The sequence below is a fragment of the Entelurus aequoreus genome, linkage group LG04 (assembly GCF_033978785.1).
Source record: "Entelurus aequoreus isolate RoL-2023_Sb linkage group LG04, RoL_Eaeq_v1.1, whole genome shotgun sequence".
Lineage (NCBI taxonomy): Eukaryota > Metazoa > Chordata > Actinopteri > Syngnathiformes > Syngnathidae > Entelurus > Entelurus aequoreus.
In genome coordinates, this window is record NC_084734.1 from 33,965,702 (window position 1) to 33,987,451 (window position 21,750).

The window sequence follows — 21,750 nt, forward strand, 5'->3', positions numbered from 1 at the left end:
TACATAATACATATAATACATATATAAAACATTCCATTTATATTTTTATACAGTTTCAATTAAATTGATAATCAAACCAATAAATAAATATAAAAAAATAATTGAATTGAAAAACTATATTCATATAACAAATACTTAAGATGATATACAATAATTATATAATATTACAATTCTGTTCACATTATTTGCTAATTATTAAAAAAAAAAAATAGTGTTTACAAATAATCTATATTTAAATACCCAAATATGTGTAAAAAAAGACAATTTTAAAATATGTAATAATTCTAATACATATATAATTAATTAAATATATAAAACATTAATTGTATACTTTTTATACAGTTTCAATTAAATTGATCATTAAACCAATAACTAAATATTTAAAAAATAATTGAATTGAAAAATCATGTACATATAACAAATACTTAAGATGATATACAATAATTATATAATATTACAATTCTGTTCACATTTTTTGCTAATTATTAAAAAAAAACCTGTATGATATCTACAGCATGTAGTGTAAATATGGTGATTGAATGAAAAGTGTGTGTGTGTAAACCATGCAGATGTTTCCCTGTGTTGACCTTTGCCCGTCTGATAACTGCTTTACATCCAACATGTATGTTGTCCTGTCAGAATCCACAATGGCGTCACCTACAACCCAATTTTTAGTCACGGCTGCATTTCGTATTGTCCCTCGGTGGCGACGAAGAAATCGTTGAGGATGTTTTGCAGGAATTCAAACGTGGGCCGCTCCTCGGGCCTCTCCTTCCAGCAGGCCTTCATGATGTGGTAGAGTTCCTCAGGACAGCCTTCTGGACATGGCATCCTGAACGAGCACTCCAGGTTTCGGATCACCTCCGGGTTTGTCATCCCTGCAGAAGTAAGGGTCATGTGAGGAGGTATTTCATAACAAGCTTCATATATATTGGATGTGAACAATATTAACCGGGGTATGGTATTCTTCCATAGGTGACAATTTCTGTCAGGAGGATTCCAAAGGACCATACGTCTGACTTGATGCTGAATGTGCCAAAGTTGATGGCCTCTGGGGCTGTCCACTTGATGGGAAACTTAGCACCTGATTACCACAAAACAGGTGAAAACACAAGTTAATTAAATAACACACCTGTGCTGACCGATATGACACACTATTGACTATGCGATTAAATAGCTTTCATTTCTCGGTTTCTTTTGATGGATTTATGTACATCATATATATACAAACCCCAAAACCAGTAAAGTTGGCACTTTGTGTAAATGGTAAATAAAAACAGAATACAATGATTTGCAAATCCTTTTCAACCTATATTCAATTGAAAATACTGCAAAGACAAGATACGTAACGTTCGAACTGGAAAACTTTGTTATTTTTTGCAAATATTAGCTCATTTGGAATTTGTTGCCTGCAACATGTTTCAAAAAAGCTGGCACAAGGGGCAAAAAAGACTGACAGAGTCAAGGAATGCTCATCAAACACTTATTTGGAACATCCCACAGGTGAGGACGTTAATTGGGTACAGCTGTGTGCCATGATTGGGTATAAAAGCAGCTTCCATGAAATGCTCAGTCATTCACAAACAAGGATGGGGCGAGGGTCACCACTTTGTGAACAAATGCGTGAGCAAATTGTCAAACAGTTTAAGAACAACATTTCTCAACCAGCTATTGCAAGGAATTTAGGGATTTCACCATCTACGGTCCGTAATATCATCAAAAAGTTCAGAGAATCTGGAGAAATCACTGCACGTAAGTGATGATATTACAGACCTTGGATCCCTCAGGCGATACTGCATCAAAAAGTGACATCAGTGTGTAAAGGATATCACCACATAGGCTCAGGAACAGTTCAGAAAACCACTCTCAGTAACTACAGTTTGTCGCTACATCTGTAAGTCCAAGTTAAAACTCTACTATGCAAAGCGAAAGCCATTTATCAACAACCCCCAGAAACTGCCGGCTTTTCTGGGCCCGAGCTCATCTAAGATTGACTGATGAAAAGTGGAAACATGTTCTGACGAGTCTACATTTCAAATTGTTTTTGGAAACTGTGGACGTCGTGTCCTCCGGACCAAAGAGGAAAAGAACCATCCGGATTGTTGGAGGCGCAAAGTTGAAAAGCCAGCATCTGTGATGGTATGGGGGCGTATTAGTGCCCAAGGCATGGGTAACTTACACATCTGTGAAGGCACCATTAATGCTGAAAGGTACATACAGGTTTTAGAGCAACATATGTTGCCATCCAAGCAACGTTATCATGGACGCCCCTGCTTATTTCAGCAAGACAATGCCAAGCCACGTGTTACAACAGCGTGGCTTCATAGTAAAAGAGTGCGGGTACTAGACTGGCCTGCCTGTAGTCCAGACCTGTCTCCCATTGAAAATGTGTGGCGTATTATAAAGCCTAAAATACGACAACAGAGACCCCCGGACTGTTGAACAACTTAAGCTGTACATCAAGCAAGAATGGGAAAGAATTCCACCTCAAAATCTTCAAAAATTGGTCTCCTCAGTTCCCAAATGTTTACGGAGTTTACTGAGTTGTTAAAAGGAAAGGCCATGTAACACAGTGGTAAAAATGCCCATGTGCCAACTTTTTTGCAATGTGTAGCTGCCATTAAATTAAATTAATGATTATTTGCAAAAAAAAAATAAGTTTCTCAGTTCGAACATTAAAAATCTTGTCTTTGCAGTCTATTCAATTGAATACAGGTTGAAAAGGATTTGCAAATCATTGTATTCTGTTTTTATTTACGAATTACACAACGTGCCAACTTCACTGGTTTTGGGTTTTGTATATATATGTATATAAATATTGTATATATTGTATCTGCAAAATCATCAATGGTCTTACTAGGGTTCATGAGGTCAATGTTGAAGTCGCCACATAAAAAAATGACTTTTTGACTGATTTCAGTAAAGGTTGCTTTAACCCAGTTCTCAAACATATTAATACTTGACTTAAGTGTTACAGCTGATCAATACATTTTGGGTTTTTTCATGACATATTTCAATCGTTTTCCACTCTAAGATATTATCAATAGCCAATGACATATTTTCTACCACTTTGTAGTTTAAGTTCTTCATCATGCACACAGCTACTCCTCCTCGGTTCTTTTTGGTTTTGTTAGTGTAATTTAGTTCATATCCTTCCAGATCAAAATCTATTCCTTTTTTTATCATCGATCCATGTTTCTGAGGTAGCGATCACTTTGAAGGGTTCGTTGAATTGTTCCAAAAATGCTTCATGTTCATAGTTTCATCTGTATAATAAAAACAATTATTCCTGATGTGGGAGAAAAAAGTTGGATCTGGATCTATATCGTTCTCCAATTCTTGACTTTTATGTTCTTTGTAGCAAAAAGTTTCCACTTCCATATTTTCCTGTTCAAAAATATTTTTTGTTGCTTCAATATTCTTTATGAGTGTTGATGAATGTGCTCCCAAATCCAGGTCTTCTTGTTCAATGATTCCTTGGAACATGGTGGTGTTGATATTGAATGTCGATGTTTGTTTTCCGTCAGACTCCATTATAGTTGTTGTTGTTGTTGTTGAAGCGCTGTAAACTTTGATAAAAAAAATACCTTCCTCTATCAAAATGTAAAAATAGAGATAAAGGCATCGTGAAATGACAAAAAGCTGACAAGTTTATATTAATAATGAATTGAAAAAAACATATAGTGTATATATCAATGATGAAATCTTAACATTGCAACACATGCCAATACGGCCGGGTTAACTTATAAAGTGCAATGTTAAATGTCCCGCTAAACTTCCGGTTGAAAACGTCTATGTATGATGACGTATGCGCGTGACGTCAATCGTTGAAACGGAAGTATGCGGACTCCATTGAATCCAATACAAAAAAGCTCTGTTTTCATCTCAAAATTCCACAGTATTCTGGACATCTGTGTTGGTGAATCTTTTGCAATTTGTTTAATGAACAATGAAGACTGCAAAGAAGAAAGTTGTAGGTGGGATCGGTGTATTAGCGGCTGGCTCCAGCAACACAACCAGGAGGACTTTGACTTGGATAGCAGACGCGCTATCCGACGCTCGCCGCCGACCGCACGGATGATCGGGTGAAGTCCTTCGTCGCACCGTCGATCGCTGGAACGCAGGTGAGCACGGGTGTTGATGAGCAGATGAGGGCTGGCGTAGGTAGACAGCTAATGTTTTTAGCATAGCTCTGTGAGGTCCCGTTGCTAAGTTAGCTTCAATGGCATCATTAGCAACAGCATTGTTAACCTTCGCCAAGCTGGAAAGCATTAACCGTGTATTTACAGGTCCATGGTTTAATAGTATTGTTGATTTTCTGTCTATCCTTCCAGTCAGGGGCTTATTTCTTTTGTTTCTATATGCAGTTAAGCCCGATGCTATCACGTTAGCGCCGCAGCTAAAGTGTTTCGCCGATGTATTGTCGGGGAGATAAAAGTCACTGTGAATGTCCATTTCGCGTTCTCGACTCTCATTTTCAAGAGGATATAGTATCCGAGGTGGTTTAAAATACAAATCCGTGATCCACAATAGAAAAAGGAGAGAGTGTGGAATCCAATGAGCCAGCTTGTACCTAAGTTACGGTCAGAGCAAAAAAAAATGCGTCCTGCACTGCACTCTAGTCCTTCACTCTCACGTTCCTCATCCACAAGTCTTTCATCCTCGCTCAAATTAATGGGGTAATCGTCGCTTTCTCGGTCCGAATCGCTCTCGCTGCTGGTGTAAACAATGGGGAAATGTGAGGAGCCTTTCAACCTGTGACGTCACGCTACTTCCGGTACAGGCAAGGCTTTTTTTATCAGCGACCAAAAGTTGCGAACTTTATCGTCGATGTTCTCTACTAAATCTTTTCAGCAAAAATATGGCAATATCGCGAAATGATCAAGTATGACACATAGAATGGATCTGCTATCCCCGTTTAAATAAAAACATTTCATTTCAGTAGGCCTTTAAATCATTTATGCGTTGAAAATAAAAGACCGAGTGAACCTTCTTGAGCCGTGTATTCAGACTCCACCAGCCTGGCCAGACCAAAGTCTGCGATTTTACAGTGCAACGTGTCGTTGACCAGGATGTTTGCGGCTCGCAGATCTCGGTGGATGGAGTTCTGGCTCTCGATGTACGCCATGCCTTCTGCTATCTGTCTTCAACAGGAGCACAAAATTATCTCGGATATTATATCAAATGGATGTGCTTGATAGTGGATGGGAAAACGATGGCACCAACAACTGTAAGGAAGTTAACAGAAGTCGCACCTGTGCTGACATGTCTATCAGCTTATTGAGCCTCAGCCTTTTTCCGTCGTCCGTTTTTAAGAAGTCCAGTAGGCACCCTGAACGTGGAAGGGCAATTCAGATGTATTGATAATGAATATCGAGCTGCATGGATTGTCCTACCATTGACCATGAACTCTGTGACGATGAGAATGGGCTCCTTTGTGACCACAGCGTGCAGTCGCACCAGCCGCTCATGCTGCAGCTGCTTCATCAGGTTGGCCTCCTGCAGGAAGGCGTGCGGCTCCATGGTGCCCTCCTTTAGGGTCTTCACGGCCACCTTCAGCATGTTCTTATAGTAGCCTGTAGTGGAGGGAAACCAAACATGACTCCACATTCGGGCCAACTGTTTCTTTTCATCAAGTTCCACTCACCCATCCACACTTCTCCAAACTGGCCGGCCCCGAGTTTCTTCACCAGTTTTAGGGTCTCTCTGGGGATCTCCCATTCGTCCGGAGCCCATGGCTGCAGGGGGGGCTTCTTCTTGCAGGGGGCATACAGACGCTGGCACAAACCGTCAGCCGTACCTATGCACAGACATTAGAGCCCCATAACCCAGATTGACTTGAAATTTTTCATACACCTCTACAAAACACCTACTGTCCAGTCCCTCCAGGAATTTTTGATGTTGTGAATGCGCCAATTCACGCAAATTATGTCCAACATTGTCCAATGGCACATTTTGGCCAATCAGTGTCATATTTGCCAATCGAATTTGTCACTGAGCGGCGCTCAAACACGCTCGTCAACTGTCTGATCCAAATCTATGTATGTAAAAACTGGAAGACTTTACAATATATGAGGTTATTATTGCTCAAACGGCACAATTGTAGTCCTCCTCCGTAGCTCAGATCTACTCCTGGTTCCTGTCTACGACGCTAAGCCTTCTGGGCAATAGAATGGAATGGAACTGTTATTGTTGTCATTGCACTTAAAAAGTACAACAAAATACATGTTGAAATACAAAATATTTCCTAGTTTACATTTATATATTTATCCATGGTAAGACAATTAAGAACATTTACGTACTTATATACGTTTACATGACAGAGATGTTGAAGTGAGATGATAATCTATCACCCTTTTGCCAGTATCTGCTATCTCTTTTAGCTCATTTTGCAGGTATAAAGCTCAGTCATATTTTGGTACCTGACACATGCTAACTGTTGACATGTTAACGTATGTTAATTTAAGTCCCATCTTAAAACTCATTTGTATGCGCTAGCCTTTAAATAGACCCCCCTTTTAGACCAGTTGATCTGCCGTCTCTTTCCTGCTTTGCCCCCCTCTCCTGCGTGGAGAGGTTATTAGGTGACCACAAATGAAGCGCTAGCTGTTCAAAGTCGGGACCCGAGGTAGACCACTCATCTGTGCATCAGTTGGGGACGTCTTTGCGCTGCTGACTTGTCTCCACTCAAGATGATCCCCTGCTGGCCCCACTATGGACTGGACTCTCACACTATTAACAAGATCCACTCGACGTCCATTGCACTGGTCCCCCCACATCTGCGGTCCCCTTCAAGGTTTCTCATTGTATCCCATTGCCTTGAGTTTTTTCTCCCCGGATTCCCTCTGGTCTTCTTGCTGCCTTCCCTGATGTCGACCTCTCGCTTGGACACGGACTCTGACGCCTCGCTCCTGCCCTTGACCTCTTGCTTGCCCACGGACCTCCGAGCCTGCCTTGCCCCCCCTGGACTTCGGCATCTCTCACATCTCTCACATCTCTCTGTATGTCTTTAACATATTACTTTGCTGAAACTACTCTGTGACATGTGCTGTTGACCTCTTGGCCAGGTCACCCTTGTGAAAGAGATCTTGATCTCAATGGGTTTCTTATCTGGTTAAAAACAGGTTGTACAACGCGCACCTTCAACATTGTACGGTAACACTCACGTAACACTACATTCAACAACCTATACGGGGCTACTGCGCATGCTATTCATTACTGTGGCATGCTGCGTAATGGAGTTATTATATTACCTAGCTCATTATATATATCTGCCACCTAATCAACATTTTGTTGTCTTTCTTTGAGTGTCAACACTTCCCGCTTCCTGCTAAGTTGCAATTCGTGAATGGATACTCCCTTTGAAATGACAAGTGAGTTTCCAATCACAGTCTCGTTAACATCAGGCTACTTAGGATAGGCTACTGTCAACAACTTGTGATCTGATTGACTATCGCAACTGTCTATCAACTCTATGTGTTCTCAAATTCATCCGCTAACGGTCCCGGTGAGTATCCAATCACAGGAAGCGTAAATGTCACATTTAACCTTAGACCATCAAGAAGGCCTTACTGACAACAACTCGTGATCTGATTGGCTATCGCAACTGTCTATCAGCTGTTTGTGTCTGTTCACTAACAGTGCACGGACGCCCGCATTGTTGATTCTGAAGACCCGGGCAGATTTCGTACAGCTTATTTTGGTAATTTTAATCAATAGCGGGACTTCCTTCTGCCGCGCATTTATTCCCGTTTTTATAGCAGCGCACATCCGACTTCCGGCATGTACTGTGTTCCTACTTTCGCAACAAACACGCGGGTGTGTTCTAATCATGGCAGACTTGGTAACAAACAATGACGACTATTTTTGGACAAATGAGGATTCACAACCTTTTCTTTTTGAAGCTGAATATACGAACGGAAGATGAACTGCTGCTTCTAGAAGTGAGCACAGAGAAGAGGTCGAAACGTTGGAGCAGACAGAAGCGCAGAGAGTGAGGTCAGTGCAAATCTGGAACTTTTGAGCCAAGCTATGCCGAATTATTTGAGTGCCCAAATCAACTGGAAACGTCCCCGGCCAGCTTGACCAACTGTCCATCGAGTAAGTCGCTATAACATTAATCATGATACACGCAGCACGTCATGCGTGTTATTACAACTATAGTACATACGCTGTCTGTCTAGCTGTGTACAAACAAAACATGAAATGTGGGCTAATACTTTACAGATACTGTAATATGATTATTCATGTTTTCAGTCAGTACAAATTGGTGTCTTATCGCATTGTGTTGTGTATTGCAAACTCAAACACGCTTCGTGCTGATGTAGAAGCTGGCTAATCATTTTCTTTATCTAGCTTATACCGTAGCATGCCGATGTGTTACTACGCTATTAAAAAAGTTCCTGTGTTCGCTCTTACAATAACAATGTCACTACAGCTGGGTTATTAAACGAGTTACAAAAACGTAAAGGAAGTATTGTTGGCGGTTTTTTAAAGCATTTTTAAAGTGATTTATAGGTAGAATTGATTGCTCCCATTAGCTGCATTACTAGCTGCATAGAATGAGTCGATTTTTATATGTTAGAAAGAGAAAAAAAACAACACCTTTTTTGACGTCTCGTCTCTCATAAGTTTTGTGAACGATAAGCAAAATTCCAAATAAAAGTGCAGTTCCCATTTAAGGATACAAGAACAACTTAACATAACAAATTCATTCAAACAAGCCTCAAAAATATATATTTTTTAGGTTGTTTAGCCAAATCGCCTCAAACCTTTAGGGCAGTGGTTCTTAACCTGGGTTCGATCGAACCCTAGGGGTTCGGTGAGTCGGCCTCAGGGGTTCGGCGGAGGTCAAGACACACCAGACTCATCGTGTAAATAAAAACTTCTCCCTATCGGCGTATTACGGATATGGCAACAGCAGAAGTCACACTGATTCGCAGGTGTGTAATTTGTTGTGAGTTAATGCACTGTGTTGGTTTTGTTGTTTGAACAAGGTGATGTTCATGCACGGTTCATTTTGTGCACCAGTAAAAAAAACATGGTAACACTTTAGTATGGGGAACATATTCACCATTAATTAGTTGCTTATTAACATGCAAATTAGTAACATATTGGCTCTTAACTAGTCATTATTAATTACTTAATAATTCCTTATTCGGCATGGCCTTATTATAACCCTAACCCTCTAACCCTGGCCCTAACCCTAACCTTATAACTGTAAATTAAGTCTTTGTTACTTAGAATTTGTTCCCCTAGTGTCCAAATAACTCTAAATTAAGTCTCTGTTACTTAGAATATGTTCCCCATACTAAAGTGTTACCAAAAACATATAACTTTGTCTTGAATTTGGAAAAAAAACAATAGATTTTATTTTTCACTAAAGAAGGGTTCAGTGAATGCTCATATGAAACTGGTGGGGTTTGGTAACTCAAACAAGGTTAAGAACCACTGATTTAGGGTGTACCGACAAGCACGTGTGTGAAATTTCAGGGAGATTGGCTGAAAAACATGGCCACCATGGACTCAGCATGCGCAGTAGTGCAAAATTGAAAGGAGGTGACTCACAGGTGTAGTGTTTGACCAGCTCCTGCAGGGAGGAAAAGGTGCTAGACGGGGAGATGTAGTAGCCTCCGTTGTCCAGAGAGCGGATCTTGTAGTGCTTCACCACGTCGGCCGTTTCCGCTGTAAAATCTCTGACGGACAGCGAGAAGGAACCTACCACAAACACCACTTTAAACATCGACTCAGTAGTTCTTGACTCTTTTGTTGTTTTACTTTTATAAGGTCTGTCAGAAAAGTTCATTTTACCCCCTTTGAGATTGGGCGAGAGGAAATAAAATCACACATTGGTGCAGGCCTGGGCAATTATTTTGACTCGGGGGCCAAATTTAGAGAAAAAAATGTGTCTGGGGGCCGGTATATCCGATTTTTAGGAACACTAATACAAAACCTCACAATATTGTCTGATTAAATGCTAAAAATGTTATGACAGACTGCCTTAAAAGACGGAATGGAATTAAAAAAATTTTTTACTGAATGAGACACCCAGAATGTACATGATAATAATGTGGGATTTACAAGATTAACTATGAACGATAAAACACTGAATATTGACAAACGCAACAAAAATGCAACAAACACAGCAAAAAATAATGCGAAGGGTAAAAAAAAAAACCCCTACAATCTGATATATCTGATATATCACTAAGCTTTAGAACTTTGTTGTAAAAATCTCCTTCCGGGTCTGTCCCTGACACCCACATTTCAGGCTGGCCGCTCTGGAAACACTCTATGGAAACACTCTATGGAAACGCTCCCCACCCACACTGCTTGGTACCTCGTCTGAGCTGCTGTGACTTAGATTACCATAGTAACTAATTAGATTACCATAGTAACTAACTAGATGACTATAGTAACTCATTAGATTACCATCCATCCATTTTCTACCGCTCGTCCCTTTCGGGTCGTGGGGGGTGCTGGAGCCTATCTCAGCTGCATTCGGGCGGAAGCGGGGTACACCCTGGACAAGTTGCCACCTCATCACAGGGCCAACACAGATAGACAACATTCACACTCACATTCACGGACGAGGGCCAATTTAGTGTTGCCCATCAATCAATTTAATTAGTTACCATAGTAACTAATTAGATTACCATATTAACTAGTATATCATGCAAAAGCGCAGATTGCAACCATTGAAAGACTTTGTATCGTTCAAGACTTACGGTCATTTGAAAACATCACTGCACATCATAATGGCAGCTACGATCTCCATCTTAAAGATCTAAAAAAATTTGGGGGGGAATGTCCGGCGGGCCAGATTGAAAAGCTTAGCATGCGGTCCCCGCAGCTTAATTTGCCCAGGTCTGCATTGGAGGTTGCGTGGCGATGTTCTCACACGACATCAACATCAACAATCCTGGAAATTTTCTGACACACCTCGTACATATTACGCGAGTTAGCTGATAGACTCCCAAAGACGATGGAAGTATCCGCGTTACCTTTACACGTCTCACTTTCCCGGATGAGGAAGGCCCCCGGTTTGTTTCCAGGCGCCAGGAGCAGCCTTTCGGTTTCTCTTCTGCTCAGGTCCTTAAAGAACCACCTGTATGCATGCAGGCGTACGTCACATTACATCACGCTTCGTGCATGACGTGTACAACTTACTTCTCCACCTCCAGCGTGTCGGCTCTTGCGACGTAATTCGACGGTATGAAACCCTCGTGTCCGGTGGACAACGACCGAGCCAGCAACCATTCTCCGTTCCTTACAACGACACAGGTGTCACATTAAAAGCGCTTGGTGTACCGCAGCAGAGTTCAGTGGCACCTGGAGAGTGTTTTGAGATAAGAGCTGATTGTTATGCTTTAAGTTACATGCAAAAATTGGAGTTACAAGCATCCCCGCCTTTCGTCGTCAGCGATCACTCGAAACGAGTATGATTGTCCTCCTGTTGCTGGGATTGCCTTCAGGAGAACGCCTGTGCGTGGAATCTTTTAAAGTGGGGAGACTGGTGCACCGACAGCCACCACACTGTCCTTGGCAAAGAGAAGGCCAGGGTCCAATGGCATGGAGACCAAGACAATTGGGGGCCCATCTTTGCTGCAGCCTTCTTCCGCCTTTGTCACCGTTGTGGAGCTTCTATGCAACCATCATCCGCCCACTCCGCCGTTGAGGTCTTTTAGTTGGTGTAACACAGTCCTTCTCAAATAGTGGGGCGGACCTCGGGGAACATGCTTTTTTTGCCATACCAGAATATGGTGAAGTGAATGTAGCACTTGGCTTCACTGTAACCATGGTGGGAAACAAGGAAGACCTTGTTTCCTTTAATGTTAATAAACTTACAATGTTATGCAGAGGTATAGTTATAAAAATGTTATAGACAAATTATACTTTTTATAGTCGTGGTGGAGAGTGGGAGGGGGCGTTAAATATTTTATTCTTCATAAGGGTGGCATAATAGAAAATATTTGAGAAGCACTGGCGTGACAAATGTCACGGTGAACCCCGTAAACATTGACAGTCTTACTTGCTAGAATTAGCTTGTAGCTAAAGATCAACATAACTTTGTAATTCCATCCATGGGAAGGAAGAAAGTGAATGTGAAGGACGGTGCTGAGAAAGTGTGTTGCCATTTTGGCAAAGCAGTTGAGCGTATCACTGCTGACTTGCAGCATACTGTAGCCAAATGAGTTGATAACGCCAGCCAAGTATGTTAAAGGCCTACTGAAATGAATTTTTTTTTATTTAAACGGGGATAGCAGATCCATTCTATGTGTCATACTTGATCATTTCGCGATATTGCCATATTTTTGTTGAAAGGATTTAGTAGAGAACATCGACGATAAAGTTGCAACTTTTGGTCGCTGATAAAAAAAAGCCTTGCCTGTACCAGAAGTAGCGTGGCGTCAACAGAGGAAGGACTCCTCAAAATTCCCATTGTTTTCAATGCAGCTAGAGCGATTCGGACCGAGAAAGTGACGATTACCCCATTTATTTGAGCGAGGATGAAAGATTTGTGGATGAGGAACGTTAGAGTGAAGGACTAGAATGCAGTGCAAGACATATTTTTTTCGCTCTGACCGTAACTTAGGTACAAGCTGGCTCATTGGATTCCACACTCTCTCCTTTTTCTATTGTGGATCACGGATTTGTATTTCAAACCACCTCGGATACTATATCCTCTTGAAAATGAGAGTCGAGAACGCGAAATGGACATTCACAGTGACTTTTATCTCCACGACAATACATCGGCGAAGCTCTTTAGCTACTGGGCTAACGTGGTAGCATCGGGCTCAAATGCAGATAGAAACAAAATAAATAAATCCCTGACTGGAAGGATAGACAGAAGATCAACAATACTATTAAACCATGGACCTGTAAATACACGGTTAATAATTCCCAGACTGGCAAAGCTTAACAATGCTGTTGCTAACGACGCCATTTAAGCTAACTTAGCAACGGGACCTCACAGAGCTATGATAAAAACATTATCTCTCCACCTACGCCAGCCAGCCCTCATCTGCTCATCAACACCCGTGCTCACCTGCGTTCCAGCGATCGACGGAAGGACGAAGGACTTCACCCGATCATCCGTGCGGTTGGCGGCTAGCGTCGGCTAGAGCGTCTGCTATCCAAGTAAGTCCTCCTGGTTGTGTTGCTACAGCCAGCCGCTAATACACCGATCCCACCCACAACTTTCTTCTTTGCAGTCTTCATTGTTTATTAAACAAATTGCAAAAGATTCACCAACACAGATGTCCAGAATACTGTGGAATTTTGAAATGAAAACAGAGCTTTTTTGTATTGTATTCAATGGGGTACCAATACTTCCGTATCAATTGTTGACGTCACACGCATACGTCATCATATCCAGACGTTTTCAACCGGAAGTGTGGCGGGAAATTTAAAATTGCACTTTATAAGTTAACCCGGCCGTATTGGCATGTAGGGATGATACTCGAAACCAGTTTTCCCGGTTGTTCGACAAGAAAAGAACAGAGTCCTCGGACTCGAATTCCTTTTTGAGAACCGGTACCCGTTATCGAGACCACTATAGTAAAGAAAAAGAGTTGGTTCTTTATTCGAATCCCTGGGACCAATCCCGTCCCGACCAGAAATGCCCCGTGAGACATCACAAGAAATTACGTCACATAGCTCAGTCATTAGGCACAGATAGCGAAAGCAGGAAAAACAATGGACCGGAAAAAGCACTCCAAGGTGTAATAAAGTTCAAAACAAAAGGTATAATCCAATTAATAACTTTACTGAGAGATTTGAGCAGGATACAAACACATGAAGAACACTTTTACGACCAACCGGAAACATAGCAACCAGGCTAGCAACGCACCTCCTTTACGGCAGCTGTCGCAACGTTCTTAAAGCAACCGCAGCACATACATATATACAGTATACAACATATGACATCTCCCTTTTTTAACTTTTGTTTTTCTTTCCTTGTAAACAAAACAAAATCACACTGTATATGTGTTGTCTGTCTAATTATAAACAATGCAGAGGAGGCGTGTTGGCTGAGTTCTTGACGTTTACTTTCACAGCGTGCTCATAACCTCATTCTTAGCTGCCGGGTGGTGACATGCAACAACACTTTTCGGGGCTACCGCGCATGCTCGTCACTCCTGTTGCATGCTGGGTAATGTAGTTGTTATATTCCTAGCTCATAACATCACATATTTCCCCCTATAAAGAACTAATGTTAACTCAATAAAGTGTATTTCTTTTTTTAGCTTTAACTTTTCATTTTTTAACATTGTAACCACATTTGCAAACAACTTTTCTCTTCATAGAATTTTCTTTTAATAAAGAAAGTGCAAAAATGTTAAAGCATCATAACAAACAGTTTTGTCTAATAGCAGCAGAAGTGTACTTTTTGGAGAGCTGTATTATTTTCAGTTTTGTGCCCAAGGGACTGATTTTATTTAACACTATATTATTATTTATACACCTATAGTGATCACAGAGACAGCTTGTTTTTATGTTACTGTATATATTTGTTTTTCTTAAAAATCCCACTTAATATACTTTGGGTAACAACAGTCAATATTCATTTATTTTATTTTATTTTTTTAGGGGGGTAACAGTCAATATTTATTTATTTATTAGATTTTATTTTTTTCTTATATAATAAAAGTGAGCTTTTGTTAAACCAAATATTGTGTTTTTTTCCATATACAACAACCTATCTGGACTCGATAAGAGAATCGATAAGGAATCAGTTCGATAAGAGGATTCGATAATAGGTTCGAACTCGATGATTTCTTATCAAACAGCATCCCTATTGGCATGTGTTGCAATGTTAAGATTTCATCATTGATATATAAACTATCAGACTGCGTGGTCGGTAGTAGTGGGTTTCAGTAGGCCTTTAAAATAATATCCAAACGGTGGACATGTATCCATGAAAATATGGAAAAGCTGCTGATGTTGTGTTTGACGGAGAAGCTGCTACTCTCCAAGGTAAACTTTTTAGACCAGTTGATCTGCCGTTTCTTTTCTTTTCTCCTCTGCTCCCCACTCCCATGTGGAGGGGGAGTTACACAGGTCCGGTGGCCATGGATGAAGTGCTGGCTGTTCAGAGTCGGGACCCGGGCTGGACCGCTAGCCTGTGCATCGGTTGGGGACATCTCTGCGCTGCTGACCCGTCTCCGCTCGGGACGGTTTCCTGCTGGCCAAACTATGGACTGAACTTTCGCTGATATGTTGGATCCACTGTGGACTGGACTTTCACAATATTATGTCAGACCCACTCGACATCCATTGCTTTCGGTCTCCCCTAGGGGGGGGGGTTGCCCACATATGCGGTCCTCTCCAAGGTTTCTCATAGTCATTCACATCGACGTCCCACTGGGGTGAGTTTTTCCTTGCCCTTATGTGGGCTCTGTACCGAGGATGTCGTTGTGGCTTGTGCAGCCCTTTGAGACACTTGTGATTTAGGGCTATATAAATAAACATTGATTGATTGATTGATTGAAATGCTGTACATCAGGGGTGTCAAACTCATTTTAGATAGGGGGCCACATGGAGAAAAATCTACTCCCAAGTGGGCCGGACTGGTAAAATCACGGCACGATAACTTAAAAATAAAGACAACTTCAAATTGTGTTCTTTGTTTAAAAATAGAACAAGCACATTCTGAAAATGTACAAATCATAATGTTGTTGTTGTTGTTTTTTAAATAATGTATTTGTTATTTATATTTTCTGAATAAATGATGTGATAAGGTTGATCACATTGGTGTTATTTTTAAATTTATCAAGATAAAAACAATTATATCAACATCAAATTACCGGATGTTATTTATGTAGTTTGATCATTTTCCTAGACTGATGTACTAACATCATGTGGTTTATTTTGTTCATATGTAGTATCATCTACAAAGGTACAAAGAATTGCTATTGCGACATCCAGTGGACACATTTAGAGCAGCAGTTTCTTTCATAAAAAAATTTCAGGTTAATTTTTTTTAGCAAACTCATCCCGCGGGCCTGATCTGGCCCTCGGGCCGTACATTTGATACCCCTGCTGTACATTATCATTAAACTACTTCATAAAACTAACGTAGTTGTTAGTACTACATTCTATTGTAATGTTTTTATATATTTGTTTCTCTTTTTAAAAGGCCTGTTACATATTAAAATGATGTTGTTTTGGGTGAGCCTAGCACCTATTATATTGATTTCATTTCATTTCAACACTGATCTGAGATGCAAGTGTTTTGAGTTAGGAGGCTGGTCATGGACTCAGTACTACTCGTAATTCGAGGTAGTACTGCACCAACATGTACTTACTCTTGCAGCACCTGGAACTGATCCCCCTTCCCGAATGAGAGATCTCTGTGGTTGGTTGGCTTGAAGTCATGCTGCGCCACAAACACCACATCATCTAAACACCCGGATGAAAATCTGTTTGTTAAGCTGGTCAGCCAAGGACAACGTAAGCTAGCAAACGCCACACATGATGGTGTCCCACACAATGCCAGCCTTTTCCTTTTCCACACCACTTATCCCCTGTGAAAACGTACAAATGTGAATAAAAATATGCTTTGGTGTATGAACTTTGTCTCAGTCTATGAACGTTTTATCCACCCACTGTGTTTCTGCTGTGCAGCCATTTTGTGCCCGGCAGCACATCCATTGTGGGCACGTACACGTAATAAATGACTAAATAAGCTTGTGCTTATTTAGTCATTTATATTGTGTGCTTTTCAAGTGATTTATTTTGCCTTTTTTACAGCATTTTTCTAGTTTAACTAACTCTATACGAGTCCAAGAAAAGCAATGGACAAGCAATGAGTGGTTTGAAACATTCAGAAAGTATCCACAGCATTGTCAACACTGCCTTCCCCCTTCCCTTCCACTGTGCACCAAAAACATTAACAAACAAGGTAAAGTGGATTTAATTTTTTAGTCCAATCATTGTATCAAAGTTAAGAGTTTTGTGACTTCAAAGTGTGAGTGCACCACAGGGCTAGCGACAATGTGTGTGTGTGTGTGTGTGTGTGTGTGTGTGTGTGTGTGTGTGTGTGTGTGTGTGTGTGTGTGTGTGTGTGTGTGTGTGTGTGTGTGTGTGTGTGTGTGTGTGTGTGTGTGTGTGTGTGTGTGTGTGTGTGTGTGTGTGAATGAACACAGATCACCTACTTGTTGTTTTTACTTTGTTATTAAATAGGAAGTTGATCCATCACCCCCTTGTTATGTTTGTTTGATATACAGTACGGTATATCACTTTATATTGTGTTCAAATTAAAGTTAAAGTTAAAGTACCAATGATTGTCATCAATGTGTACAAACTTGAACTTTCATGGACTTTTGTCGAGGCAGGAGCACAATATTCATGTTTACATTGTTTCTTATGGAGAAATTTGCTCCAGTATATAAATTTGTATGTTTACAAACCCTTTTCAAGTTAAGTGCGTAAATCCAGGTTTCGCTGTAGTATGCATGCCAGGCCACTGGGTGGCGATGTCACCGTTTAAGACCCTTGTCACATAAACAAATAAGCATAACGCCGTTTTTATTAATTTTCAGTTCAACACTACAAAACCCTAAACCAGTGAAGTTGGCACGTTGTGTAAATGGTAAATAAAAACAGAATACAATGATTTGCAAATCCTTTTCAACTTATATTCAATTGAATAGGCTGCAAAGACAAGATTTTTAATGTTAGAAATGAGAAACTTGATTTTTTTTTTTAAATAATCATTTACTTAGAATTAAATGGCAGCAACACATTGCAAAAAAGTTGGCACAGGGGCATTTTTACCACTGTGTTACATGGCCTTTCCTTTTAACAACACTCAGTAAACGTTTGGGAACTGAGGAGACAAATTTTTGAAGCTTTTCAGGTGGAATTCTTTCCCATTCTTGCTTGATGTACAGCTTAAGTTGTTCAACAGTCCGGGGTCTCCGTTGTGGTATTTTACGCTTCATATTGCGCCACATAGTCTTGTACCCGCACTCTTTTACTATGAATCCAAACTGTTGTAACATGTGTCTTGGCATTGTCTTGCTGGAATAAGCAGGGGCATCCATGATAATGTTGCTTGGATGGCAACATATGTTGCTCCAAAACCTGTATGTACCTTTCAGCATTAATGGCGCCGTTACAGATGTGTAAGATACCCATGCCTTAGACACTAATACACCCCCATACCATCACAGATGCTGGCTTTTCATCTTTGCGCCAATAACAATCTGGATGGTTCTTTTCCTCTTTGGTCCGGAGGACACGACGTCTACAGTTTCCAAAAACAATTTGAAATGTGGACACGTCAGACCACAGAACGCTTTTCCACTTTGTATCAGTCCATCTTGGATGAGCTCGGGCCCAGCGAAGCCGGCCGCGTTTCTGGGTGTTGTTGATAAATGGCTTTCGCTTTGCATAGTAGAGTTTTAACTTGCACTTACAGATGTAGCGACCAACTGTAGTTACTGACAATGGTTTTCTGAAGTGTTCCTGAGCCCATGTGGTGATATCCTTTACACACTGATGTCGCTTTTTGATGCAGTACCGCCTGAGGGATGGAAAGTCACGGGCTTGCCGCTTACATGCGGTGATTTATCCAGAACCTCTGAACCTTTTGATGATATTACGAACCGTGGATGGTGAAATCCCTAAATTCCTTGCAATAGCTCATTGAGAAATGTTGTTCTTAAACTGTTCGACAATTTGCTCACGCATTTGTTCACTAAGTGGTGACCCTCGCCCCATCCTTGTTTGTGAATGACTGAGCATTTCATGGAAGCTGCTTTTATACCCAATCATGGCATCCACCTGTTCCCAATTAGCCCGTTCACCTGTGGGATTTTCCAAATAAGTGTCTGATGAGCATTCCTCAACTTTTTCAGTCTTTTTTGCCACTTGTGCCAGCTTTTTTGAAACATGTTGCAGGCATCAAATTCCAAATGAGCTAAGATTTGCAAAAAATAACAACATTTCTCTGTTTGAACATGAAATATCTTGTCTTTGCAGTCTATTCAATTGAATATAAGTTGAAAAGGATTTGCAAATCATTGTATTCTGTTTTTATTTACGATTTACACAACGTGCCAACTTCACTGGTTTTGGGTTTTGTATGTAGCGGAAATTTCCCTTAAAACAAGAGACTCCACATTTTTTCTAGCGATGGCTGCGTACAGAAAATGAAAAGGAGGCCACTTTGATACATTTTGTACATTAAATACGCAAAATGCAATGCAATATAGGCTAACCAACATATAGTATTTTGAACTATATATTTTAGCATTGTACACATGGTCACGATGACAGGAGGCACAGAAACCATCAAAGCCAGGCCAGTTGTTTATTTTGTTTGTATGTGTCATTTTCTTATCCGGGACATTGTTATTATGTCTTTAGAATGTGTCGCGGGCCTATAAAAAGGGCTTTAGACACACCGGCTTTAAATAAAAAGCCACCGCTGAGTAGAAGTGTGTCCCCAGGGGGACGCCAGAGCAGCTTGTAAAATAGTGATTTGTAAAAATGTGATTTTCTATTTAGAACTTTCTTTACCTGTTAAGGCAAGAAACAATTGGATGTTAGTTGCTACCCTGATAAAAGAGACAGGACATGTTCCACACTGTACCACATACACTATATTGCCAAAAGTATTTGGCCACCTGCCTTGACTCACATATGAACTTGAAGTGCCATCCCATTCCTAACCTATAGGGTTCAATATGATGTCAATCCACCTTATGCAGCTATTACAGCTTCAACTCTTCTGGGAAGGCTGTCCACAAGGTTGCGGAGTGTGTTTACACAAATTTTCGACCATTCTTCCAAAAGCGCATTGGTGAGGCCTGGCTCTCAGTCTCCGTTCTAATTCATCCCAAAGGTGTTCTATCGGATTCAGGTCAGGACTCTGTGCAGGCCAGTCAAGTTCATCCACACCAGACTCTGTCATCCATGTCTTTATGGACCTTGCTTTGTGCACTGGTGCAGCTGCTCGGCCATGGAAACCCATTCAATGAAGCTCTCTGCGTACTGTACGTGGGCTAATTGGAAGGTCACATGAAGTTTGGAGCTCTGTAGCAACTGACTGTGGAGAAAGTCTTTGCATTATGTGCTTCAGCATCCACTGACCCCTCTCTGTCAGTTTACATGGCCCACCACTTTGTGGCTGAGTTGCTGTTGTTCCAAAACTCTTCCATTTTCTTATAAAAAAGTCGACAGTTGACTTTGGAATATTTAGGAGCGAGGAAATTTCACGACTGGATTTGTTGCAAATGTGGCATCCTATGACAGTTCCACGCTGGAAATCACTGAGAGCGGCCCATTCTTTCACAAATGTTTGTAGAAACGGTCTCCATGCCTAAGTGCTTGATTTTATACAGCTGTGGCCGGGCCAAGTGATTAGGACACCTGATTCTGATCATTTGGATGGGTGGCCAAATACTTTTGGCAATATAGTGTAGCAAAACCCTTCTCCTTCGTTCATTCATCTTCTGCAATCATCTCATGTAAAGCTGCTGAAACGGAACCCGGCACACATTTGAGATAAGTGTTTCCTTCCGTTGCTAATGACCACGTCCCCTGGCATGGTCTACGTACTGCACACGCTCACAAATGGCTTGTACAGTATAGCCTACTATTATTACAGTACTGAACTCCCTCTTACAATGATGTAACAGTCTTCCCATGCACAGTGTTAAGTGTTATTACCGTTGTCACAATAAGTGTTTCCGCCCCGAACCTGGAGGACAGAAAGAACAGCGTTGTTTTCCACAGGTTGTTAGCGATTGTTTTTATGTTGATGTTCAAATGTGACTTCAAAGTGTGTACGGTGGTCCCAGTTTGACACTGGAACAGACTTTTCCTATTGCTATTACCTCCTATCGGGAAATGGTTCCGACATACGAACTTTCTGCATTTTTTTAGAGGTCCAACTTCCAAGTTGTGTGCTTACCGTGTGATTAGACGCGTAGGAATCCTGAGAATGTCTTCTTTTGTGGACATTGTCGCCCAAACGTTGGCCACTGCAAGTACATCCCATCCTGAACGTACAGTTGTCAATTGATTCTAAATTAGGGGATAAGAACATTTAGCAAGACTGTGGTTTCACATTGTTAGTTGGTAAAATACCCTGTTGTTGTTCATAACTACGCTTTGTACAGTTAACTGAGAGGAAATAGAAAACCACGTACTTGATCTTGTTCTTGGTCGTCCCCCAGATGTAAAATGTCTTGTCAGCGTGTCACTCTCGCTCTGTTTCTTCCCCTCAAAACCTTTCTCTCTCTCATGATGAAGTCCCTCAGGAGGCCTCGTTATGTTTGGAACACTTTCTGTTCACTTCTTAGCCATCGAGACTTTAAAAGCTGAAGACTTATATAAAACACTTGTTGACTGAAATACAAATAAATAAATAAATCAAGTATCAACAGTTGGATAAAAAAAAAAAACATCTGCCTTTACTTAACTAAAATGATAATTAATCATAATTAAATAAAAAAATAGATGTTCATTCTTATTAAATTACACATTTCCACTAAAATGTTGACTTTATACTCACGTTCAAATTCCAATTATTTTCTCAACTGAATTGATCTATCTTTCTGTAAGTTACCACATTATTCTTGTAAAATTGTCACACTCTTTAACAATTTTTCCACAGAATTTACAAATGTATATGACAATAAGACTGCAACTTTATTCTTGTAATATTTCAGAATTGTTCTCGTAAAATTCCCATTATATGTTCAAAAATGTTAAAATTGTCGTTTAAATTTTACT

The 21,750-nt window shown here is 40.7% G+C and overlaps 1 protein-coding gene across 1 annotated transcript; it reads right to left on the reverse strand.

Annotated features, from left to right (window-relative positions):
* Positions 1 to 395: 395 nt before the first annotated feature.
* On the reverse strand, positions 396 to 21,195 carry blk (BLK proto-oncogene, Src family tyrosine kinase). The gene is made up of 13 exons (XM_062043514.1): positions 21,165 to 21,195; positions 20,927 to 21,039; positions 20,683 to 20,713; positions 16,311 to 16,404; positions 11,170 to 11,268; positions 11,004 to 11,107; positions 9,568 to 9,717; positions 5,648 to 5,800; positions 5,397 to 5,576; positions 5,256 to 5,332; positions 4,990 to 5,140; positions 953 to 1,084; positions 396 to 878 (listed from the first exon to the last, which is right to left on the reverse strand). Exons 2-13 carry the CDS (start codon positions 21,011 to 21,013, stop codon positions 676 to 678), a joined length of 1,461 nt encoding a protein of 486 aa, XP_061899498.1. The 5' UTR covers positions 21,014 to 21,039; positions 21,165 to 21,195; the 3' UTR covers positions 396 to 675.
* Positions 21,196 to 21,750: the final 555 nt, after the last annotated feature.